This window comes from Talaromyces proteolyticus, assembly GCF_021365285.1.
Source record: "Talaromyces proteolyticus strain PMI_201 chromosome Unknown BGW36scaffold_3, whole genome shotgun sequence".
In the NCBI taxonomy this organism is placed as follows: Eukaryota; Fungi; Ascomycota; class Eurotiomycetes; order Eurotiales; family Trichocomaceae; genus Talaromyces; species Talaromyces proteolyticus.
Genome location: NW_025764279.1, coordinates 1,510,610 through 1,534,230, shown reverse-complemented (window position 1 = coordinate 1,534,230; position 23,621 = coordinate 1,510,610). Strand labels below are relative to the sequence as shown.

The following is a 23,621-nucleotide window of genomic DNA, read 5'->3' as shown; positions in this document are numbered from 1 at the left end:
TTTCTTACTAGCATAATATTTTGTCATATTATTGGAAGTGGGATGGCAATGAATATGTTGTTGATTCTCTTCTATTATACCTCAAATCCAAATACAGAAGCCAGGATGACATTTAATAACATTTAACATTGAAATATTTAGATCCAGTCATCTACAATTCTCACACTCTTTTTATCCATTGCCGCGCTATAACCCCAGCAGGAGTCCACGTGATGATCCCTTGCAGTAATATAGTAATCTTGAAGTAATAGAGTCCCTTTAGTCGTCTGGTTATGCATTGTTCTAGGCCACCGAGTGCTAGTTCCTCGTTCATCATATATATTCAGAAGTAATCATCCAATACTCATCTATGGACAGAGACAATTGTATCAAAAATAAATCTGTTTTCGAAATGCTACCTGGAGAAGGGGTTTTTGGGTCTATCGTGAACTTCTCATAGCAATCCTGCAGACTCCTGATCAGGCAATACTAAACAGTCCTCGTTTTACAGTTTCAACTTTCATCTCTCTTTTGTAATCGATCTGCACGTGCCATCATTCTAGAAAATTTAAATTGATCGATTCGTCATTGTATGGCTCGCAAGGGAAAAAGGTAAGTCACGGTGCATATTTGCACGTATTAGACATAAAGACAGTTTACTCGCTCAGAGCATGTGAATTCGTCCATAATCGTTCCGAAATGATCAGCTCGGTAATTTAAAATTAAAAGTAGAAGTCATGTAGGACACAGTTGTGTGAAAATTTAGTATAAGTAATGTACTAGTAAAGTTCATGTGAGAATTCTCATGATCGGCGGGCTCACGTCATAGGTCCCGGGGGGGGGGGGGGGAATCGACACGGACATCTGGAACAGCGATCAATAGCTGATCTCTACTCTGAGACACTGCTAACAATGACATTCAGGGTCATAGTAAATAATAGACATCCAGCCGATGTGTCTCGGCATTGTGTTTGACATTTTTAATAACAGTATCGTATTTAGAAGAATATTAATAGCGGATCTTGAGACATCACTGCGGCCAAGATAATACTAATCATGGAGACTCGTAGCACATTGCGGGACAGGTGACACATCAGCTGAATGAGATGCCTAAGATTGCAAGATCTGGATCACTGGATCAGGGCTGGCGAGGAGCGAATACCAGGGCGGTAAAATCCAAAGAGAGTTAGGAGGGAGGTGGCTGTGCGCAAACCAGCGAGTCTGACAAAGCCTTACACCGTGCACGCAGTTCGTGGGTCTGAGTCTGGGAGCCAGACGCCCGTATATACTATTACTATTAAGTCGTTAAGTTATCCTAAGGATCAGAGTACTCGAGCAATTATGGTAATAATAATAGCAAATAATACGAAAGAGCGCGTGGAAGATGAAGCTGTCCCGAGACACAGGCTGGTTCAGGTACGTAAACTGATCGGCGCGCCAAACCCCAAGGAGGGCCCTGGCCCACTTGGGGCGCCTGGCTGCGGTGGGTCGGCTCAGTCTCTCTGCAGTACGCGCGTTGCCACTGTGTGTATATATTATTATTAGATATTCACAATTCGTGTATTCATAAACAGTCCTAAAGCACTCATTCAGCCCTCTGAAGACTCTGATCTCTCTTCGATTTCTTCCGCAGTTCCCAGTGCAGCCAGGCACTGAGTAGTGGCTCGTGAGTACGGAGAAATACGCCTGTTCTGCGTGGCTAGCCAATCAGTAGCCCTGAATCCCCCTGTCACGGCACTGCGACACCCCTCAGTGGTCATCCCGGCCCCCTCCATACCGCATCAGGCTAGGTCACTGTTTCAGCGAGCCAATCCACGGCGCTTCGGATTCTAGGGAGTCTTACGCCTAGTCCTATAATAGTTAGCATTGGCGCAGTCAGCATATCAGCGTGCCCACCGCGAGGCACCGACGGGTCCCATCGCATTGGCGCCTGACTGCTAAGGCTGCAACTCAACCCCCGGCCGGCCACCCCCTTCCAGGCCCTCCACCTGCCTCAACTCCATTCATTCCTCCATCTGTCAAGTATCTCTCTCAAGCCCGTCTGTCCACCGACCCTTGCAAGGACAGACTGCTCCTCGACACTCGTTTCTTCGTCGTCTACCTGCTATCGCCTTTCATTGTGTTCATTTCTTTGCTGGCATTGACCTCCTTCCCTTTTCCAGCGCCCTCGTGAAATTCGTTGCCGCCTACCTACCGTTATCCCACTAGTTACATTCTTTACACCATTCGACCTCCCTACCAACTCTCGTCATCAATACAAACCAAAATAGACCATAGAGTCTCTCGCCGATCGCTCGCTCTTCCTCGCCCCCCCCGTTGACCCTCGCTTCGCCTGCGTCGCCGACTGTGTCGCAATCCCCGGTTGGAGCAAAGGGGGAATCTATCAGCCACCTCAACCTTACTTTGGAGTTCTGACGGATCTCCATGCTGCACTTGCGCAGATAGGGAGAAGAGGAACCAGTCCATAATTGATTGCTACCGAAGGAGGAACTCTCCTCCCAAAAACATCGCCCTGAGCGTAATATTTCGACACAGGACTTCCGCATTCGGCCACTACCACGTCACCCCGGCACTCTGGAGTGCCTGTTGCAACGTCACTGCCGCTTTTACAAAACACCCGTTCTCGCACCACTACCGTTCGTGATCTTTTTACATTTTTGCTGCTTTGTACAGTCTTCAGTATAGCTCTCAAGATGCGGTGGTCAATAGTTTTACCCTACCTCTGTGCCCTCGTCTCTTTCTCGCCGCTGGCCTCGGCCATCCGGCTCCTTCAATCCTCCTCGCTCAATCAATGCATGGAAAATTCTAATTTCACCGCCTCACTTTTCAACGTCGTCTTTACCCCCGACAACAGAACCGTACAGCTTGATATCGATGGATTTTCGTCCATCTCCGGAAATGTCACTGCCGAATTAATAGTCACCGCCTACGGTTTCACGGCCGTGACGCTAGAAATGAATCCCTGCAAAATGAATATAGCCGGTCTGTGTCCTATGCAGACTGGCCAGATAAAAGTGAACCCGCCACTCACCGTGGCCCAGGACGTCGTGGATCGGATCCCTGGAATTGCCTATTCCGTTCCCGATTTAGATGGCAAAGTGCGAATCTACATCAACTCGACAGATACTGGAGCCACTATTGCTTGTCTCGAAGCAAATATGTCCAACGCTCAGACCGTCTACCAGAAAGGTGTTGAATGGACAGTGGCCATCATTGCAGGTCTCGGTCTCGTCGCCTCTGCCATTACCTCCGGTCTCGGTCACTCCAACACAGCCGCTCATGTGGCCGCCAACGCCTTGTCACTCTTTGGGTTTTTCCAAGCCCAAGCCATGATTGGCGCGACCTCCGTCCAAATGCCCCCCATCGTCCAAGCCTGGACTCAGAATTTCCAGTGGAGTATTGGAATCATTCACGTCAGTTTTATTCAAACCATTGCCACTTGGTACCAGCGCGCCACCGGCGGAACTGCCTCTAGTCTTCTCTCTTCTCTCAGTACCACCTCGGTGGAAGTTCAGAAGCGTTGGTTTGAGGACCCTATAGGTCTTACCCGCCGAGGTTTAGACTGGCTTTCGAAAAGAGACGACAGCACCAACGTTGCCAAGAGCGACACAATAGTAATTAATGGATTAACTCGTGTCGGGTTCAAAGCTAACATTGAGGTCACCAATATCTTCTTGACTGGTCTGATTTGGTTCTCCGTGTTTGTTTGCCTGGTGATGATTGGCGTTAGCGCTTTCAAAGGTATTTGCGAACTCTTGGTAAAAAATGGCAAGATGTCCAGCGACAAATTCCAAGACTTCCGTAATGGCTGGAAAGTGGTTCTGCGAGGCATTCTCTTTCGCTTGATTTTGATTGGATGGGCTCAGATGTGTGTGCTCTGCCTGTGGGAGCTTACAACTCGTGATTCGGCAGCGGAAGTTGTCCTCGCTGTCGTCATGTTCTTCTCGATGTTAGGAGTTCTCGGATGGGCATCCTTCAAAGTGATTTCGCTCGCAAGACGGTCAGTCACTATGCATAAGAACCCTGCCTATATCCTCTACTCGGATCCATCATGTTTGAACAAGTGGGGCTTCCTCTACGTCCAATATAGAGCCACTGCATACTATTTCGTTATTCCCGTGCTTCTCTATCTGCTCATCAAGGGCATGTTCATTGGATTTGGCCAAGGAAAGCCTGTTCTCCAGGCTGTTGCCTTGCTGATCGTCGAAGCTGCTTTCTTGGTAGGAGTTATGGTGCTCCGCCCATGGATGGATAAGAAGACCAATATTTTCAACATTTCCATTGCCGCTGTGAACTTTTTGAATGCTATTTTCCTCCTTGTCTTTAGCAATGTCTTCAACCAACCAGTAAGTTCTATCTTTCGACTGTTATCTTTTTGGGGGTTTGCATTCTAACTCACTCTCTAGGGCATGGTTACGGGTGTTATGGGTGTTATCTTCTTTGTAATCAATGTAGTTTTTGCTCTGGTTCTTTTGATTTTGGTCCTGATCGCTTCGATTTATGCCATTGTCTCCAAGAATCCGGATATGCGCTATCAACCCATGAGAGATGATCGGAACTCGTTTATCAAGTCTAGCACTGCGCTCAACACTGAGCTCGACGCTCTTGGCAACACAGCTCGGGGTGGTGAAATGGAACTGAAGTCCACGGCGTATCACCCAACATACGAAGATGAGCCGAATTCGTTCTCGGGTGGTAACGGTGCGAGCATAAACACCCGACCACAGTATGATGGACATAGAGCGCCACCGTCCCCCGTGGACCCATCGGTGCCATTGTTCCCGAGCCATGGACCGCCTCCGTCCTACGAACCCTATAGCCACGACCTTGGGCGAACAGCGTCCCCTGCTCGTGTGGGTGACTTTGACCCTGCATCGGCGCTAGCTGCGCACAATTTCAGACAGCAAAACAATTCAAGTCCCTGGCAACGAGGGGCTGGATATGACCACTAGGGTGGAATTTCTTTCCCACTTGCTTTGAGATGAAGACACGTCTTACAAAAAATCTTCAAGTCATTGATCCTGGCTGCCTTTCTGCGTCTTCTATTCTATATGGGTCTTGACCCTGTGTAGTTCTAACCTCAATATTTTCTTTATCTACGACAAGGTCGTTTCTGATATATACCTGGCGTTTGAGTTTCTTTTTGTGTTATACAGCATTAGCTTAACTGGCTTGGATGGATTTGTTTTATTGATTGGTTGGGGTTACCTATGATTAGAATATGTTGGCGTTGATCATTTCAATCAATTACAAATTAACTTCGAATGTGAGGTAGTCTAGAATTTCGTGTTGGTATAAATGTAGTTACCAATACATCAATGCCTGCCCTCAATTCGATTCGACTATCTAATCTAAAGGCATCAGCAGGACTGCACTGTCACCGCGGGCGAAGCATAGTTCCAGTGACCCATATGTGTGACAGGAGCGCCGAAAACGGTAGAAAACTCGGCGAGCAGTTCCTGACTGGGCTCGCTGCGCTTGAATCTGCCGATGCTGATGCTGTTGCTGATGCCGTTATTATGCTCCGCGATGGACAAAGACAACCAATACTTGATACGTAAGCCTCACAAGAACAAATGGTAGTGCAAGTCCGATTGCGGGCGCCAGCGGTCGTTCGGCGTCAGGAACATGCTCTCGAGTGAAAGGTAGAATAAGGAAAAATATCAGTACAATTATGGTGTAGCCGGCAACGTAGCATAGCACTGCGACGTCCGTCAGGGCTGAGGGAGAGGTTGACGAGCGAGCTTGTCCCGCGCCGATAATGCCGAGGACTGCGCCTACAACGACAGTGAGTTGGACAAGGAGGAAGTACTTGATCGTTACGGGTGTGGTTGTGCTGAAATTAGCTAAGTCGAGTCTGCAACGAATATCGTCAGAAGAATAACAACTTAGATCCAAAAGAGGGCATCGTACAAACGTAGCGAGGAGCAGTGGAATTAAGCCAATATGATCAAAAACCTCAGCTGTTGCCAGAAGACCGGTCGAAGTATTCGAGTACGTCAACAGCAGTAGTACGTCTCCGATTATGCGAATAAGACTTAGAGTGAATGTATAATACCACCTGTCACATTTGGGTAGGTCGCTGTCGCTAGCATGAATGTCAATCATCACTAAGCGCCATATGCTCAAAAATGCTCACCTCCCGGAACTCAGACTGAAGCCATGTCGGTTGCAGACAAAATAATGAGAGAAGCATGAGAGAAGAAGTGCCGGGACGTAGACCACAATTTGCACGACGGAGACGATCTGGTTTGCATCGAGAGTCATAGCAGAAATAAAAAACCAGCATCCTATATTATCGAGTGTGTCTTCAACTTCGAGTACCCTTTCGATACCAGAACATCAATTGAGGCAACTTCTCCCCTTCAAAACATTGGATCCGAGAGATAAGGATTGGATATCTATTTTAGCAACAAGATACCTTATATAGGGCAAACGAGGGTGCGAATACGGAGTAGAAATAGAACTTTTACTTGTTCTGGTAGGCGAAAGTCATCAACGACTTCCCTAGAAAGCAGACTCCATGCCTAGGGTATCGGAATATGTCGAATCAAATCCTTAGAGACTGGACGCAGTTAACCGCCCGAAAATGTCAGCTAGGGCTTTCGTTGCTTCTGAACGGAAAATAGCCAAGCCAAATTCATCACATTCTTTAGCGAATGTCGCCCTGGATTTATTTATGACAATATATGCTCCTTCGAGTCCTTCAGCTTGGCTCGTCCACTTGGGAAGCGCTGGGTCCAATAACCAACTATCTTTGTCCGCAGTGCTTGCACCTGTAATCGCAATCCTCTCGCATGAGCAAAAACAACCATCACTGATGAATCTTGCGCGGAAGTACTACTTAGCAACTATTGCAGAAACTGGTCATTCCTTACTATCCATCCAGCAAGCATTCAAAGATACCACACTCATGTCAATCAATCTTCTCATACTGTTCGAGGCTAGGGCGTTTCAAGGTTGATCCTCTCCCACTGACTGGACAACACATATTGAGGGCGCCGTAGACCTAATTAGACTACGTGGCCATGAGCAATTCAATTCCGCCCTTGGCTAAGCTCTTTTCCTCGACTCAATCAATAATATTCGCACTTGGTGTGCGCAACGTTGCATCGCTCTACCTGCACCTATCACTGACTTACTACAAACACACCTGCGGATTCCCCCGCTGAGTTACAGTGCGTTGGAAATTGACCTCGGAAATGGAGTTGACTGCATAATCGAGCTCGTGGCGGGGATGCAATCCGGGGCAATCTACCACAGCGATTACACGGTGATGATCCTCAATGGACTACGTTTAGATTCTCAAGTGTCTGAATTGAGTCAGCAGCTTTTGCAGATCCAGTCATATCAAGTTCTTCTGTCTGATACTTCTGAGGTGTGGATATATAACGGCGTGGCGAATCATTATGACAATCCGCAGAGCGCCGGACTTTGGAACTTATTGCACATGTTGCGGTTGTATTGAATAAGTGGATTTGTCTTGTATATAAAAAGGCGACCTTCTATCTACAACAACAAGGAGAAAAGTTTCTGGAAATTCATTCAGAATTTTACCACACTCCTGAGACTACAGCCGCGAATGCAGAACGCATGGCGGTGCATATCCTCGGCAGTCTCCCTTATTTTTGTAACTTACTATCGCTTCAGAAATCCCAATTATCCTCCTTGTGAACTGCCAGATGGCTTATCTGACCATTGTCCATTGTGGTTGTATCATTGTTGAGTCCCATTTCGACAAAGATCCATGCCCGGAACCGTCTTCGCAAATTGGGTGAAGAAATGGGTTTCGTAGAAGCGATTGAAATTATTAATATGTTGGATAATTCGGAGACATTGGACGATTGGCATGACCTTCCATATCCCACCCTAATTTTTTTTAAAGGGGCTCGCTTCTAATGTAGTATAGGTTGCATCTATATCATGTATCCTGACCCCAGCATTGTATTCCATATATTACAGTAATCGTGCTACATACTTTCTACTCGACGAGTTACGAACTAATTACCCTCAGACGGAGTCTATGTGTGACTCAGTCATCGTATCGTTTCTCAACAAGCCCTTCGGTGCAACTAAATTAGATCTAGGTCCGTGACAATATTGATATGAAGGTACTTAATATACCTATCGATAGCCTCAAGGTGTTAATCCCAGCATTTTGAAGGCCCTGCATGCTCATTAGCTATTTATTAGGCTTTTATAATATCCCTAGAGCCAGCGGATGCTGTTCAACAAGCAATCGGTGAATGATCCCGAGCTAGGCTGTGCGATTTCGTGTCGGGCAAATCTTTTATATATTCAGCATTCAAATGTTGGTCGTGACGAAAAGGACGAGGCGCAGCGACCTCAACAATAACGACTTACAAAATATGGGCGTCATTGGCTTGGTGTCACGGTCTGCATAAGTCCTACCATCAAAATCTCAAAATCAATTGTTAAACCAGAAGAGTGTTGGGGTTAAAAAGAGGGGTTGCTAGTCCCTTAGATGGTTGTAAAGAGGAACACCCAGCACCGCACTAGTAATTCTTCGTTCCAAATACAGTTCATTTCCCATATCTCTCTCTACTTCGCGAGGCAGACAGTCTATCCAACCCAGTCAAAATTGAAAGACCTTCAGCTAAATCTCAAAACAATACCATAACCCAATTCGGTCATGAACAAGGTTGTTTATGGACTAGTTATTTTAAGAAGTCAGACATTCATTATTAAACTGAATCGAGGTTATTGCAAGTTGGCATATCTTTGGTTCACAATTAGTCAATATGTGAAGGATACCTAACAGCTCTAGCATCAGCCACACTGACATATTGACACCTGTAATATCGTTATCAATACATCCATGTGAATATCAACCAGTCAAATGGTTTCAATTATAATCATAACTTATTGAAAACAGTTGCTTTAAGATGGTATCCCTGAACCTCGTATTTACCGCCTGATGCAGGACTGACTGCATACATGATATAATAGATCCGCACGTATATCAAACTATTCAAAACTCATTTTGAGCCCTAGAAAAGAAATTGTAAGAAGAAAAAACATCCGTAAAACGCCGGTACTTGTTCATCTCCGTCTTTGCCTGCGTGAATTATAATTTACATGCACATTTATCTTATGAATGAACTTTTCCCCTTGACTGTTGAATTATATCATCTCTTCTCCGCGGTCCCCGGCGGCCCAAACCCCGGCGGAGGGAACCCTCCAGCACCTCCCGGAGGCGGCGAGATGCTAGAACCAGGGGCGGCACTGGGACCTCCTCCAGGTGCTGTCGGTACCCCTGGGAAGCCAGGCGGAGGGGGGAAGTTCGCTGGGAAGCCGCCGGGTGGTGGGAATGGGAGACCAGCTGGTAGAGGAGGCATGCCGGCTGGAAGGCCAGCCGGTGGTGCACCAGATTGGCCGGCTGGTTCAGGACCTGATGGACCACCAGCAGCGTTAGGGAAGGGATGAGGAAATGGGGGCATGCCGCGGCTTCCTGGGGCTGGTACATGTTAGTTTTTACAAATGCGTGTAAACTGCTGAGGGGAGCTGCTGGGGAGGAAACGCACGAGGTAATCCACCAGGGGCGCCTGGAGGCGGAATACCGAATGGCGGTGGCGGCAATTGTCCTGGTCGTCCTGTGAACAGCGTTAGCTATGGAGTCAAGGCTGAGATGTTGCGTAAACGCACCTGGAAAGCCGAATGGTGGCGGCGGCAATGACCCTGGAGCACCAGGGTGTTGTAGCATGGGGTTCGCTTGTCCTTCTGCAGCATACGAGCTCGTGATAGAGTCAATTACTGACTGGGCCTTTTCATGGCCGATTTCTATGACTAAATCAGCATGGAGCTAAACTGATGGTAGGGTGGAGCACCCACGCTGGTAGTATTCGACGACGTTTCGCAAATGATTGCGTCCTGAATTATGAGCCTTGCGCACGCTCATCGAGTCATGCGTCAGGTAGACATCGCAATAATCGCCTGCATAGTGTTATCGGATTAGTCGTGTTCAAGATTCGTGTCACGGGTGCGCGCTGAACCTACAGAAGAGTGCACTGGTGTCAGTTTTAAATTCTCAAATAGACATAAATTTTGAGTAGAAGAGAGACTTATATTTTGGCATCTTGAAGACCTGCAAATCCTACGATCTGCCTGTGAGTGTGTGGGGAGTTGCGCTCGAGGCGCGTGGTTCGGCGGCTATGAGCTAGCCAGGACAAGGCGTGGCCGATTCTGATGGTCGATTAGGGTTGCCACAGATGTTTGGTTGTAGGCGACTTCGGGTAGTCGATCTAGTTTGAGAAAAGATGTGATCTGGTGGGGATATCATTAGCTTGCTGCGATGGATGAGTATCAAAACGGAGGTTACTTTTAGGCGGTGTTTTGTGGCAGAATAACAGAATCGCGCTAGTTATTTATGCCTGAGGTTATGTATGCCTGAGGCAACAAGGCGGCGATATGCATGCTTATGTGGGACTTTAATCGCCATCAATAGGATAGATCCTTTAATTGTAGACAACGTCTACTTCTAGAATGAGGTTCCCTTCGAGTCATCAGAAGAAAAAGAGATACTAACTTCCATTCAATGTTTAGATGATTTTCATAACACGACTTTTGTGTGTACATAGTAATGTGTATAGATACGAATTATGTTATAGTTATATACGAGCTCTGCTACATGTTGTATAATACTCTAATATTAAGTAGAAGACCTGGTAAGGCAAGTTATCACCCACGTGGCAGCCTTTATGCCGGCTCTGCAGCCCCAAGCCCTGATACACGTTGCGCAGCAAAGAACAGCTAAACATTGAAAATTCTAGCTGTCAGCTGGAGCTTGACCACAATACGAAATTACAAACACAGCACCGGTTACTCTCGGCGAAACAAGAAGGGAAGGAATCATAAAAGGAAAGAAAGCAAGGAAAGGAAAATCGACAAGCAGGAGTGAATAGTGTCGGCCTCGGCAGCAGTGCAGGATCGTCGCAAAAAACAAAGTTGAAATAGTGGCGAGCTCTCAGCCTTCCTAAGTTGCTAATAATTATTAAGTAGAATATCGGCGCCTTCCGAGGAACAAGTCGAGTCATAAATGAGATGACGTCGTGTCCGATTATGTGATTTATGTTGATCTAGTGAAGAAAAATTTTTCTGTCAGGTGGATTCATATTGCGCGAGCGGCAAAACGACAGCCGGGCGAGGTTCCATACGCTGGTAAACACCACTATTGCGCGATTTGTCGTGCTAGGGAGTACTCCAAGTGTCTAACATCAATTGTTTATTGCAGGTTGACAATGAAAGAATATTGATATTATTTAGAAGGATACATTTGCATTATTGAATCAACGAGGAAATTTCCCAATTGAGATAGCACTTTAACCGAAAGTGGATTAGTCGATATAGAATTAGGGCATTTTATACAAGAGATTCTGGTCATATAATCATAATGACGACGGACCTTATAATTCTGAGAAAGATAATAGCGTAAATTATAATTTAGATGATAATGAAGGAGATGATGATATTAAGCAGTTATAATTATACAATGTAGAACCTCCCAGTTCTCCAGACTAGAGTCCACAGTCCAGAGTCGAATCGCAAACAAGTCGATCAAACTCGCAGACAGGGTATCATGCTTACAGAGGCCGTAAAACACTCTGTCGCAAACCGTAAATAACGTAAATAAGAACATACAGCAATGAACAAAAGAACTTTTATTTCCCCAAAATTGATCGCTGAAATGGTAGGTGAATGGATGCTGATTGCGCCGTATTGAAACCTTTTTTGTCGTTTGAATGGTCATGTCTCGTGATATTTAATGTTGAATGTTGAATGGTGGTTGAAGTGATGTGATGAATGAGATCAAATAGAAAAGCTATTGGTGACCGGTGAGGCGGCTCCAGGTGCGCTCGAGGCTCGTGCGAGCCTTCTCCTTTGCCCGATCCGCCAGCGACTCGTTGCTCGAGGCGCTGTTAGACGTGTTCTTGCGTTCCAGGCCGTACTGGTCGCTGCCGAAGATCATGTTCCCGGCACCGCCGCGGCCGACATGGAAGACAGGAGCAATACCCTTCTCCCGGCGCATTTCGCGCTCGAGTTCCTCGTCGAAGCTAAAGATGGCGCGCTCGCTGCTGCTGTGCACGTTACCGGCGCCGCCACGGCCAGACTTGAAGGTGGTCGGCAGGCGCGAGTCGAGACGAGTCAAGGATGCTGGGCCCGTGGCAGACAGTGACTCGGTGGTCCTGGTGTTGCGCAGCGAGATGACATTGCCAGCTCCTCCGCGCGAGGTGTGCAGGGCTGGACGACGAGTGTTGGGCACGGAGGGGTGCGGCTCAACAACGAGGTAAGGCGAGGCCATATTTGACGTTTGTGGTAGATGTGATGGGTGTGATATGAAGAGGTTGGATGGACGACGCTGTTCTATAGCAAAGCAATGCTGAAGAGTCGAATACAGATCAACAAGCAATGCAGAAACAAAACGCAGTACAGAGAGACAAGTCAAGTCAAGCAGTCTTGGAATGAACAGTATGGATAGTAGTCTCACTGAGTCAGGCTCCTCTCCTGTCGAGGGGAGCCTGGTTATATACGGCGCGGGTGGAGCCCAGCAGGACCAGAGCGAGGAAAATGGCACCATTTTCCGGTCTGCTGCTCCATCATGTTTTTTTCAGGTACGGCGGCACGGTGACCGGGTGACTGGCGGTCCAGAATCAGATCTGTAGTCCCGCCTGGCGGTTGCTAATGGAGTCACACGGGGGGCAGCCCCAGTTTTGGCCATGTCTTTGCGAACTATTCTGTCGTCTCTCGTCATCGCCAGTCTCGCGGATTCTCCTGGCGCAAAAGCAGCGGCCCTCGCGCCGAGCTGGGCAGGTGGTGGTCACGGGTCACCCGCAAGCGCTCGCTGTAAAAGCATACCAACAAGGCAAACGGGACGCCGCTTTACGCAGACTGGCTGGCAGATCATCTGACCAGACGCCAAGCGGACCACTCACGTAACAAAAACTGGGCGCGCGCCAATCGTGCATTTCCTGGGGGTAATGGAAATTGTGCCGCCGGCATGATGCCATGCGCTGCCGTGATTTGCTCCTGCGGTATTCATTATTTTAATTGACGTGTTATTCTCTACCCTGGTCATGCGCGATTTGATACTACGATGGTGCCAGTGACGTACGCCTCCTCCTCCTCCTCTCCATGTGTCCTTCATGTATCATTCTAGATGCCTGTATACATCGAAGTCGGTGTAACTAAATGCAAAGCGAAACCCCTGAGTCGGTAGCCAATTGCCGCCACCGCCGAGCCTATGTTCACTTGATCGACGGTGGTTATGGAGCGGTATATCCGTGGTGTACTAGTAGCACTGGATTGCATTATTCTGCCCCGATGTGATGCGTTGATTCGTGATTCCAGCAGCCTGTGAGCAATAGACAGCGCATCCTTATTTCCTTAATAATATTAACTAATAGCCTTTTCATAATGAGGACATGTCCTCGCTCTAGACCGTGCCATTATGTAACTGCTCTGCTGCCGGCCGCTGATTGGCCCGCAGCGCCATCTCGGCGTCCTAGGTGCCGTCGGTAAGCGGGCCAATCAGAGCCGCCGCTGCCAGAAGGCTGAGTATTCTTAGAAAGAAAATGGAAAAATTTTTCATTTCCCCGGATTTTCCACTTCCTTCGCCTTTTTTCTCGTCTACCCCGCGTCAGGTGGCCTTCACTGGTCACGCGGGCCAATAATAGCTCTCCATGTGGACCTGCAATTTTATTTCCAGACGCCGCGTGTGATTGCTCTTCTTGGACATATCCACTAACTAAACTGTACTCGTTCCTGTTTGCTGCCGGCTGGCCGACCCCGAGGCCTTTCTTGCTCATACTATTACATTCATAATTGTACGTGGCTTGGAATGGCCTTGCCTGGTTGGAGTTCTTCATGCCATCCAAAGTCTGTACAATTCCTGGAATTAGAATCATGGCTGAAGATTCAATAGGATAAACTGTGTGTACTATGTTAAGTTACGAATACCTGAATACTACTGTAGATAAAATATGGTCAATGAATACAATCCACCGTTCCTTGACCACACAAATCAATAAATCCATGTGCATCAAGTAATCCTCACTCAATATCTTTATCGACATCGACATCGTCATCATCGTGTTCATCATCATACTTGTCACCATCATATTCCACTCCACCCTCACTGCAAACCCACAAACACGAATTCATGGTCATTGCGGCAGGTCCTGAGCCTGTCAATCTCTTTTTCATTTTTCTCGCACATGAACCATCTCCGGCTTTTGCATCTTCTAGCCGGGCACAACGAATTGCACATTTCAACACTGACTGCATGCATCTGTGTACGCTGATTTGATGGATACCACTGCCATATGCCGACCAGGGCCAATCTTTGCCCTTCATAGCTTCCAATAGGAGCTCTCTCGTAGGCTTGTACGGGTCATCAGGTATCGACACAGAAGCTCAAACATTCCCGTCATTTCTATATCGATCTCGAGCTTCTACATTGGCACACTTCTGAAGAAGAAAACTTACTATTACCTCGGACCCTTTGGTAACTGCCCAAAGTGAACGCTGTTCGGCCATCGCTATCCTTGCACTCGATATCAGCACCTGTATCGACAAGTATCTTCACTACGGATTCATGTCCTTTCCCTTGTAGCCCACGGAAGTGCTGTCAAGCCGTCAATATCCTTTGACTCCATGTCAGCACCATTCTCAAGAAGTGACTTCACCAACTATATATGCCCCTTCCTTGCAGCCCGTATTAGAAGTCTTAGGCTATGTTTTCGCACCATGAGACCTATCATTTCTGTATGCCCCTGCTCTTTGGCGATTAAGAGTGGGTATCGGCCTTTGTAATTCGAATTTTCTGGATCTGCGCCGTTCTCGAGCAGTAGCTTGACAGTTGTTATATCTGTATTCTAAACGGCCAGCAAGAGTGGTGTCCGACTAGCGAAGTTCTTAGTGCCGATTCCTTCTGCTCTTTTATTGAGAAACGGCCGTATCACTTATGTATGCCCATTGAGAATAACCAAAGCCAATGGAGTCAATCCGCCTTGACCATGTATACCTCCCCATTTCAATTCGCTGTTGATCAAAAGCCAGCTTACTACCGCCGTATGCCCATTTCTTGCCCCTCGCCGAAGCAACGTCCCCAGATCTGCATCTCTATGACCAGGTATTGCACCCCTTTCAAGGAGAAGCATCATGGTATTTTCATGGCTATTTATCACGACCCATGATAAAGGTGTTCGACCTATTGAATCTTTGGAATCTACATAGCATCCAGCATCGATTAGGAGCTCGACAACTGCAGAATGACCGTTGATCACTACTCGTGATAGTGGCGTATGACGAGTTTGGTCTCCAAGTTTGCTTATTGAGAGATTAGGAAGCTCACGATATCTGTATGCCCCTGGGCGGCTAGCCAGAGAGGCGTACACTTATTTTTTGACACAGAGTCTATCTCTACTACGTGTGCACAGAGTAAGCGAACAGTCTCTAACTGTCCTCTGGAAGCTACATAGTGAAAAGGAGTATATCCCACTGCATCTACCAAGTTGACATTGCATATGATTGACAGGATCTTGACCACATCATCGTATCCCAACTTGGCCGCTACATGAAGGGCAGGGAGCCCTTCCTCAAATAAAGGAATACTGGATATATTCTTTAAGTCTTGCTACGAACCAATTGCAAGGTAAGCAATGCAGAATTCTCCACACTCAAGTTCACCCTCTGTCGTACTTGGCGGATAATTTGGGATACCATCACCTCGATCCTTTTCAAGGTACTGTCTCGTAGAGGAATGAACGAAACGTACGCAATTATCAATCGGTCATTGACAACAAGATTCGTACAACAGCCAATAACGAAATCAGCTCTTGGTGTTTTTGCTGTATCCCACCATTTGTCGTTAATGCCAAAGGCCACAGCTTCTCTTAATTCGTCAATATGTAGTAGGATCCTTGAGAAACTGGCCCATTTCAGTACCTTGATAGCACGGCTGTCACGGAAGTTGATTCTTTCAACACAGCGATGGTAGCTGACTCAAAGATGCTCGGATTTCGGCATCCGTAACACATGTTTCCCAAAGAATCTCCAAATGGAGATACACCCATGAAAACCTATGTAGGTTAGCGTGGATTTTATACTTGGATTATAGGAAAGGAAAGTATACATTCCCGAGGACTCGGACAGAAGCACTTGTTTCATCTCTTCTAATAGGATGGCATTGTCTGTGAGTTTCCGCTGCCTCGATTTATCCGCGATACTCACTTCGATATAGGTTTCAATGTCTTGCAGGACATTATAAGAGGTGGAATTTCGGTGATTCCTTGGTATAGCCGCAGTGATATCTATATAACTTGGGATATGTTCCCTACTGAGCAAGAGAATTCGCGAGCCTTGCAATGTGGCTGAACCACAGGACAATGACCGGAATAACTTCAAGAGCAGTATGCTATCCTCTTTGTTTTAGGTTTTCAAGGCCATCCAAGATATATATAGCGTCGGATACATGATGAAAAAGTCGGGTGAAAATTTTTTCCAAGTTTTCAAGGTCTGGTCTAGTCCTCTCATCACTGAAAAAGTTCTCGTTTCAGCTTTGATATCATTCGGGAAAGACATGGAGGATTGTTTCAGGAAGACGCATAGCTGCTTGATAAAACTAGAGAGAATATATGATCCCTGCAGGATAGAATCTTCATCATTCTCACAATAGAAGAAACTAGTAGGAGCCTGTGCGGAAGGCGACCGTACACAAGGCTCTTACGCTATAGTTGATTTTGCCTGACCCAACTAACATGCTCGACCTATGATAAGCATTTAAGTCCAGGAATCCGAAGTGGCCAACTCATTCTTTCCAGAACACCATAAACATGAGAATCCTTTCTTGAACCACGATTGAAATTTTGGGTGACATAGAAACCATTGCGTCGTATCCATGAGTCGTTTCCGTGATAATTGCTGGTGAACTTTCTCGTGATTGTGATGAGTGCCTTCTCATCTGAGATGTCTACCTTAACTCCGCGGCAGTCCTATTCATCATGCTGGGAATGGTGCAATACCTCGATTGGAAATCCATCCTGAAGATGGTTGTCCATGTGACTGAAACATGCCTTGATAAACATAAACTGGATGCCATCAGTTTTTTAGTCAACTCTGATATGACCTTTCTCCACAACCCAGTAACATACAGCTAGTAATTGAAGTATAAAGTGGTGTTTCCGCCACCCGGCTCTCGTGGATTACTGAAATAAGCTCTGTCTCATAGGCAGCTGCAACGGCCGCCGCATATGGCTGCCACTGCTTGTTCTTGTGTGAGTTGGAGTAGTCGCAAATACCTCTAATAACTAGACATGGGAAGCTATCCATCAAGCCATCTGCTTCCATCTCGAAGCATAAGATACCAAGATTTTGGGCTAGTTTGTCTCAAGCTTGCCCATCCCTCGTAACTTGGTTCCCGGATGTAACAAGGCCGTAATGAACAACAGGGCTATTATCTGATCAAGTACACCGCGTCACCAGCTTACCTTTGTCACATATATTGCAAGTGCTTTGCGACTCCTCATGTTCATACTCAAAGTCAAACAGCTGGTCGTGGTTTTCTCCAAAATATGCGAATTTGTTCTTTCATAAGCGGGTATCTGATAGCCGTTTCGGAGAGGAAAGCTGATATTCGACTGGGTCCTGACATATGAATTGCTTGAATTTGAGAAATTGCGTTAGGAGCATAGCTGGTGGTTTATTCAACACACCTGTGCGCTCGGACTGCCCGCCGGATGTAGCTTTTCCGTAATCGAATTGTATAACACCGCCAAAGTCTCTGGTCGGTTTACTGACAACAAAATCGCCTAGGCGAATATCATCTTGTGCACTTGGAACACCGCCCCCAATCCCAACCGTAAGGCTGAATCGAATTGATTCAAAAGTGGCACGGATTTGTGTTGCCACCTTCGCAGCCGAAGTTGTCCCATAGACGCCCGATGGCAGGCAAGCAATAACGACATTGTGATCAAATATTCTACCGAGTATATAATTGTTACCATCGCCCGGATTGGTTGATAAACTGGGATGCTTCTCATCTGGCATGGCCTCCGCAACGGCCTTCTCCAGCGACAATGCACACACCCATGCGACTGTATAGTCCTGATGCGGAAAAACTCTGGCACAGGAGCCATTGAATACAAGTGGACCAGACATCCCTTAAGGAAAAGTATTACTGACTGCGATTACTTTCAGGAAATCAAGAGTAGAACAGTATCACGAGGTTTGTGCCCTTTTTCAGCCTCGCGCTCATGCCACGTTATCAGTCAATGCATGCTTGTCGGCCTTGTTGCCTTAATGGGGATGTTGAAGGATTGAATAACGATGTACTCCATTGTAGTATCCCTCGATATATCATAATTAATATCCTGCCATCCGCCATCACAGTGATTTGCTTCCACATATGTATGATTACACCAAAGGGCGGATCTGCGACGGAAAACAGCAGTATTAGGGCTTTTGACACACGTGCGGGGATAGAAATAGCCAGAGAAAAGACAAACAAATGGCCATTATAGTACGTATATTAAATGTGAATCTCATATCATTCTTATCATCAATTGATGCGATCAACGTGCGAGTATATACTCTGTCTTTTACACCCATCAAAAATTTCAAAGTGCATGTAGAACGTGACCAGAAAACATTGCCGACCATATAAAGATGCTCTGTTACATTTGCTTATCGACCCCTTTCGTGACGTTTTTGATACTTGGGATTATATTCTATCTTTTTCAGATTTCATCGGACTTCGTGCGTCTAGTTGTTTGTAGAGTTTATTCTGTATTGATTAATTTATCACCTGCACGCTTGCAAATCTTAGAGCCGTTACGACTAGAGTGGCGTGCTTTTCTCTACAAAACATCAATTGATCAAATTGATCAACATGATGCGATCGTGCGACGCAAAACACTAGGAATTTTCACCAGAATTAACACGCGATAGTCAGACTAATTGCTTTCACATATCATTGTTGTTGATAAGGCTAAAAGGCTTGAATGTCAAACAGCTCATGTTCCAGAATCCTCTAAAACATTATAGAATAGAGAATCCGGGTTCCATACAGCATGCACTCTTCTAATATCTACCAACATATCATCTGTGTAACCCAGGTGTACCTTTGAGTTGTCTCTAAAGTTATTTGGCAATGTCGCTCCTGGATACCCTTGCCTCGAGTCATCCTGTTGCAGTATCTCAGAGATATCTGTAGCATATTTTTCAACAGCTGCCTTGGACTCTGGTTTGTTGTACCATGTAATCGCATTACCAAACATTGATCTATCTCTACCAATGAACGGACGTTTATCGTTAACCAAGCCATTTTCAATCGTGGCGGTGGGATTGTAACCCCAGACCAAAAATACAGAAAACGCCCGGGCATCCGGTACCTCCTCACCAAGCTGCTTCCAGCGGTTGAATGCGGAGACAATTGTAGACGTAGAGAACGAGTGTGCCCTAGACATATGCTGCGCTTTGAATCCCCCATGAGCATCAATCATCTTGGAGCCGTCAAATATGCTAGTGAATGGCGCTAATGTTGTCTCAGAAGCTATAGCAAACTTTTCAATGTCTGTGGAAGCAACAATGGGGTCGACTATTTTGCTTGCCTCGCTACTAGGACCGTAATATGTGATACTCAAGATAATCACAGGCGCCCCAGGGAAAGGAGCATTTGGAGGTGCACGAACGCAGAGAATAAGTGGCATTAGCTTCGGCTTTACCGGAAGAAGTTTTTGGAAAAAGTCGACGACCTCACCAATTACTTTTCCAGGGAATGTATACTTTCTTACCCAGAGCTTATCTGTGTCGTCGAGATTGAGCGCAGAAAGTTTATGGATTTTCATCGAATGTGATGTTATGACGAGTAGTCCGTATCCAGCGCCGCAGAGGATATCAAAAAGAGCCTTGTGCTTAGGATCAGAGGCAGACTGGTCAACCTTTATGACCTCGCCTGAGGCTGTCACGCCTTCGAACGCAACGACATTGTCGATTGCTAGCCCATGTATTGAAGAGAGTGCGCCGCAAAAACCACCTCCTAAGACCAGTCCAGCCATTGAGACTGCTCCCGAATTGGCGTAGGCTTTTGAAGCAAGTTAGTCTTTAAAAACGAAAATGAGTAGACGTTTTGACGAACTAGTATAGAAACCGTCCTTCAGCAATTCAGTCATAAGCTCCAGGTTGGTAACAGCGCCACCTATCTCCACTGTCGCTTTCTCTCTGTTTACCTCGATTTTCTTGAACTTTCGCAAGTCAAGATATAATGTCTTATCGTTCACAGGAACTACTTTGTGACCTCCAGCGCCGGCGAGGATGGTAAGATTCTTTTGGCGGGCATATTGTATAGCTGCAATTATATCCTCCCGAGTTGATGGGATAACTATTATTGCGGGCTGTTGAAGACGCTCGTCTGACCAGCGGGTGATAACGCTGTGAATATCCGTTGTTGAAGTGGGTATAATTATCTCATTCGTTGTAGATGCGAAAAAGGACCGTGGGTCCTGCATATTGGCAGTGCTCGTTTGGTGACGTAAAAACAGCTGCGGGCTTAATCGATGAAATGAACTGGTTCGCTGCGTTGTTATATGAATGTGGGCACTCAAGTTTCCACCCGAAAGTACAACACTACTGAAGATCAAGGAATATTGCTAAAGTCTAAGCCAGAATACTCAAGTCTTGACTCGGTGTGATTTTATAAACTTGCCTGAAAATCTTATTCAGGGTCTATGCCAGGATTATAAATCCGGCTTCGTCATGCACAAGCTTTCCAGATTTGACGTTGTTGGTTTCACGTAAAGGAAATCCATTGGGTTAGCCCAAACCGCCAAATACCGAACAAGACAAAAACTCTGCACTGATTGGATGGTAATCTCCATTCGGCGTCAACTAGGAAATTCAATATGATAATATTCACCACTCATACCGCAAGTATAAGCATGAACCCCGCTTCTGATATAGTAGAAATATTTTGGTTGTCGCTAAGGAACACTAAGGAATAAGAACTAAGCAACAAAGAAGGAAACCGAGACTTATCCGCGAGGTCACAATTCGATGGAAACTAGGAATTCGCTTTCATACGCGAATTCAGACAAAAGATTTGACAATATACCTTCGACTCCAAACTGATCATACACCTATACATAATATTTAGAACCCTTATCTTTTTTGATCGAGCCATCTACAACTCCAGTTTCAACGTGTCGGATATTCGGAGGCTTGTTCGGATTCGCTTATTTAGTTGGGGTTATTATTATTTGCTCATAGTCTGACTCTGAATAGAGTGTCTGCAGCAGAACCAGAGAGCAGATTCTGGAAAGCGTTATGGTCAGTACAATAGGGCACATTTCCATAAGACTTGAACCCTCTAAACATCAGGTGATAATGTACGAAATCGGCCTTGGAAAGGCGGGAAGGAAAAGAAAAGAAGAAAAAAGAGAGGTTCTAAGACAAAAGGCGAAGGACTAATAAAGATGAATATTTCAGGGAAAGGTATTGAGTGCACATGTGGTTGCTCGTCAGCTGAGTTAGTTAGCATAGGAGGATATCAAGGTTGGGAGTTTTGGGTGGATCTGGAAGACCATTTTTCCGCATCAAATCACCCTCATTAATAATGGAAGGAATCTAGCTAGGTAAAAGAGGGTTTAAAATAAGCCGATATGGTAGATCCAGATAAGCCTCGTTCCTAGAAGTGGGGCAATTTGATCAAACCTTTTGATGCAGGCAGTAAATTTTCTAATTTAAGTCATGTCTCTCTGCTTCAGGTTCGCATGGTGGCTTGATATGAAATATGAAAGAATTACTGGATCTTGCTATGTTCCATTTGGAGTGACGTCTCGCACATGATTTCAGATGAAAATTCAATCCATCTCATGCATGGTCAGCGTAGTACCTGTTGGTTCACGCACTTCGCAAGTGTGACGGATCTCGCCGGAAATCGTCGTTAGAGTTAACTATCCATTTTCCACTGGGGGCAATGAACGTAATAATATTTTGAGTGAGTTTATAAAAGAAGAAAATCAATCAGTCTATGTAATTGAAGAATTGCACCATACCTTGGTATAATTAATGATTTTAAACGCAACAAACTTGCCGAGGTTTTTATCTTCATCTGTGGGGCTCTTCAGATAGCCTGTCGAGTGGATCTACAACTTTGTTATCTAAGAATAATAATGTCTCGAACTACAATCTGACTTTTGAGCGTATCTGCGCAATATTATAACCAATCGCTACAACTTTCGCCATGTAACCAACAAAAAAAGATTCCCACGTGAATAGTAATGCCAATCATTAAAAAAAAGGTATAAATACACTTAGAATTCTCTTCAAACTCATCTCAGGGAATCACACACATCAAGAAAAAGCAGGATTGTTGTCTTGAACAAACAAATATAAAAAAGAAAGCTCAACATGAAGCTCACCACTATTTTCGTTGCTACCGCTGCCCTCTTTGCGTCATCTGCTGTTGCAGTCTGCAAAATTGGTACCAGCGACAACTGTGCTGATGGGTTCCGCTGGGTATGTATAATTTTCAAATAACCAACAGGATATCTATAGGTTGAGCTAACATGTGAACTGCGGGAATAGTGTGACTCTTGCAATTGCTGTGTCGTGTGCGACATGCCTTGCTAAACAGATATAATGGGTATGGTATGTCTTGATCAGGTTTTGACTTGGAATTTCAACGTGAATAGGATAGTAACTTTTCGGTTGTCTGTTTAGGTCCCTGGTACGGAATATGAGACCGATAATATGAAATGGAGATGGAAGCCAAATATGGAAATGCTCTTTGACGATGATATGAAGGTAGACTTGACTATTTGTATACATATATCAATTGAACTTCCCAATATCCTAATTCCGAACATGAACATATACACTATGTTGGGTTTATAGAGCTTCTTCTAACGCCCATTCTCAAATCATTCGTGTAAATTGATTCTTATCGTAGCATAGAATAAGTGCCGTTTATAATACTCCTCGAATGATCACCATCTAAGAGGACCAAGGTTGGCACTGATGATACTTCCAACCCGGGTGCAAATCATTCCACCATATACAGCTAGACCCATCTTCATTCATACACGTAGCATCCTGATATCCATATTCTTCAGGGTTGCCAAGGACGCGGGTCATGAGTACCCATGAGTCGTATAGCACGACTGTCGCCTACGCGAATACGTCAAATTACGCACAGTAAGAACGACCAGAGAAATATAAACTTACATTAGAATGAATCTTGTTAAACTGATTTACCATATCTTGAAGGCCATCATTGTAAGCCGTGGCCATCTCTGCATGACGTTGAAAGTCTTCCTCTAATGAGTGGTTTTTCGTGTACCTGGGGACTGCGAGTTGGCGGACAATTGATAAAAGAAATTTTCGAGAGCACTCCGCATAGACCGATTCCACGAGTGACAGGTATTTATGAATCAAAACAGAGACAAAGATTGAAGGATCATCGTTATGTGTAAAGCCATAGTAATCGCTGGTAGAGGTGTAATAAATTCGAAATTAATATCAGCGAGTATTTCAAGGAAACTGAGACATTTTACACTTACTCGTTGATTCCAATCTAAAATGAAAATATCGTATTAGGAGCAGTGTTGAGTAGAGCTGATGTTGAAGCC

General features: G+C 45.6%; 9 protein-coding genes across 9 annotated transcripts; 2 read left to right on the top strand and 7 right to left on the bottom strand.

Annotated features, from left to right (window-relative positions):
- Positions 1 to 2,672: 2,672 nt before the first annotated feature.
- BGW36DRAFT_290156 (DUF907 domain protein) lies at positions 2,673 to 4,931 on the top strand (the record flags this gene model as incomplete). The annotated part of the gene is made up of 2 exons (XM_046210740.1): positions 2,673 to 4,325; positions 4,386 to 4,931. 2 exons carry the CDS (start codon positions 2,673 to 2,675, stop codon positions 4,929 to 4,931), a joined length of 2,199 nt encoding a protein of 732 aa, XP_046075429.1.
- A 145-nt stretch (positions 4,932 to 5,076) lies between these two features.
- BGW36DRAFT_445664 (uncharacterized protein) lies at positions 5,077 to 6,246 on the bottom strand (the record flags this gene model as incomplete). The annotated part of the gene is given in 3 exon segments (XM_046221684.1): positions 5,077 to 5,528; positions 5,548 to 6,040; positions 6,119 to 6,246. 3 exon segments carry the CDS (start codon positions 6,244 to 6,246, stop codon positions 5,340 to 5,342), a joined length of 810 nt encoding a protein of 269 aa, XP_046075428.1. The 3' UTR covers positions 5,077 to 5,339.
- Positions 6,247 to 6,568: 322 nt separating this feature from the next.
- On the top strand, positions 6,569 to 6,943 carry BGW36DRAFT_356195 (uncharacterized protein; the record flags this gene model as incomplete). The annotated part of the gene is made up of 1 exon (XM_046213742.1): positions 6,569 to 6,943. The coding sequence occupies one exon, from the start codon at positions 6,569 to 6,571 to the stop codon at positions 6,941 to 6,943; it is 375 nt and encodes a 124-aa protein (XP_046075427.1).
- Positions 6,944 to 8,677: 1,734 nt separating this feature from the next.
- On the bottom strand, positions 8,678 to 10,318 carry BGW36DRAFT_372108 (U1 zinc finger-domain-containing protein). The gene is made up of 5 exons (XM_046215437.1): positions 10,051 to 10,318; positions 9,832 to 9,933; positions 9,646 to 9,780; positions 9,525 to 9,593; positions 8,678 to 9,457 (listed from the first exon to the last, which is right to left on the bottom strand). Exons 1-5 carry the CDS (start codon positions 10,073 to 10,075, stop codon positions 9,129 to 9,131), a joined length of 660 nt encoding a protein of 219 aa, XP_046075426.1. The 5' UTR covers positions 10,076 to 10,318; the 3' UTR covers positions 8,678 to 9,128.
- Positions 10,319 to 10,555: 237 nt separating this feature from the next.
- Positions 10,556 to 11,097, bottom strand: BGW36DRAFT_372106 (uncharacterized protein). Its single transcript, XM_046215436.1, has one exon. The coding sequence runs from the start codon at positions 11,031 to 11,033 to the stop codon at positions 10,773 to 10,775; it is 261 nt and encodes an 86-aa protein (XP_046075425.1). The 5' UTR covers positions 11,034 to 11,097; the 3' UTR covers positions 10,556 to 10,772.
- Positions 11,098 to 11,401: 304 nt separating this feature from the next.
- Positions 11,402 to 12,747, bottom strand: BGW36DRAFT_372105 (uncharacterized protein). Its single transcript, XM_046215435.1, has one exon. The coding sequence runs from the start codon at positions 12,572 to 12,574 to the stop codon at positions 11,819 to 11,821; it is 756 nt and encodes a 251-aa protein (XP_046075424.1). The 5' UTR covers positions 12,575 to 12,747; the 3' UTR covers positions 11,402 to 11,818.
- Positions 12,748 to 16,995: 4,248 nt separating this feature from the next.
- BGW36DRAFT_394797 (nucleoside phosphorylase domain-containing protein) lies at positions 16,996 to 18,153 on the bottom strand (the record flags this gene model as incomplete). Its single annotated transcript, XM_046217957.1, has 6 exons — positions 16,996 to 17,084; positions 17,148 to 17,343; positions 17,407 to 17,453; positions 17,484 to 17,580; positions 17,635 to 17,687; positions 17,709 to 18,153. 6 exons carry the CDS (start codon positions 18,151 to 18,153, stop codon positions 16,996 to 16,998), a joined length of 927 nt encoding a protein of 308 aa, XP_046075423.1.
- An 854-nt stretch (positions 18,154 to 19,007) lies between these two features.
- Positions 19,008 to 20,929, bottom strand: BGW36DRAFT_445658 (uncharacterized protein; the record flags this gene model as incomplete). The annotated part of the gene is made up of 2 exons (XM_046221683.1): positions 20,132 to 20,929; positions 19,008 to 20,077 (listed from the first exon to the last, which is right to left on the bottom strand). The coding sequence occupies exons 1-2, from the start codon at positions 20,499 to 20,501 to the stop codon at positions 19,008 to 19,010; spliced, it is 1,440 nt and encodes a 479-aa protein (XP_046075422.1). The 5' UTR covers positions 20,502 to 20,929.
- A 2,057-nt stretch (positions 20,930 to 22,986) lies between these two features.
- BGW36DRAFT_424337 (uncharacterized protein) lies at positions 22,987 to 23,283 on the bottom strand (the record flags this gene model as incomplete). The annotated part of the gene is made up of 2 exons (XM_046219947.1): positions 22,987 to 23,160; positions 23,218 to 23,283. The coding sequence occupies 2 exons, from the start codon at positions 23,281 to 23,283 to the stop codon at positions 22,987 to 22,989; spliced, it is 240 nt and encodes a 79-aa protein (XP_046075421.1).
- Positions 23,284 to 23,621: the final 338 nt, after the last annotated feature.

What these genes read in the sequence shown, in the direction of transcription:
- BGW36DRAFT_372108 (XM_046215437.1), bottom strand. Translation starts at nt 10,075, where the DNA reads ATGCCAAAATATAAGTCTCTCTTCT. An exon ending in AAAATATAAGTCTCTCTTCT is followed by an intron (nt 9,934 to 10,050) that starts ACTCAAAATTTA and finishes AACACTATGCAG; the next exon opens with GCGATTATTGCGATGTCTAC. An exon ending in GCCACCATTCGGCTTTCCAG is followed by an intron (nt 9,594 to 9,645) that starts GTGCGTTTACGC and finishes CGCTGTTCACAG; the next exon opens with GACGACCAGGACAATTGCCG.
- BGW36DRAFT_372106 (XM_046215436.1), bottom strand. Translation starts at nt 11,033, where the DNA reads ATGACTCGACTTGTTCCTCGGAAGGCGCCGATATTCTACTTAATAATT.
- BGW36DRAFT_372105 (XM_046215435.1), bottom strand. Translation starts at nt 12,574, where the DNA reads ATGGTGCCATTTTCCTCGCTCTGGTCCTGCTGGGCTCCACCCGCGCCG.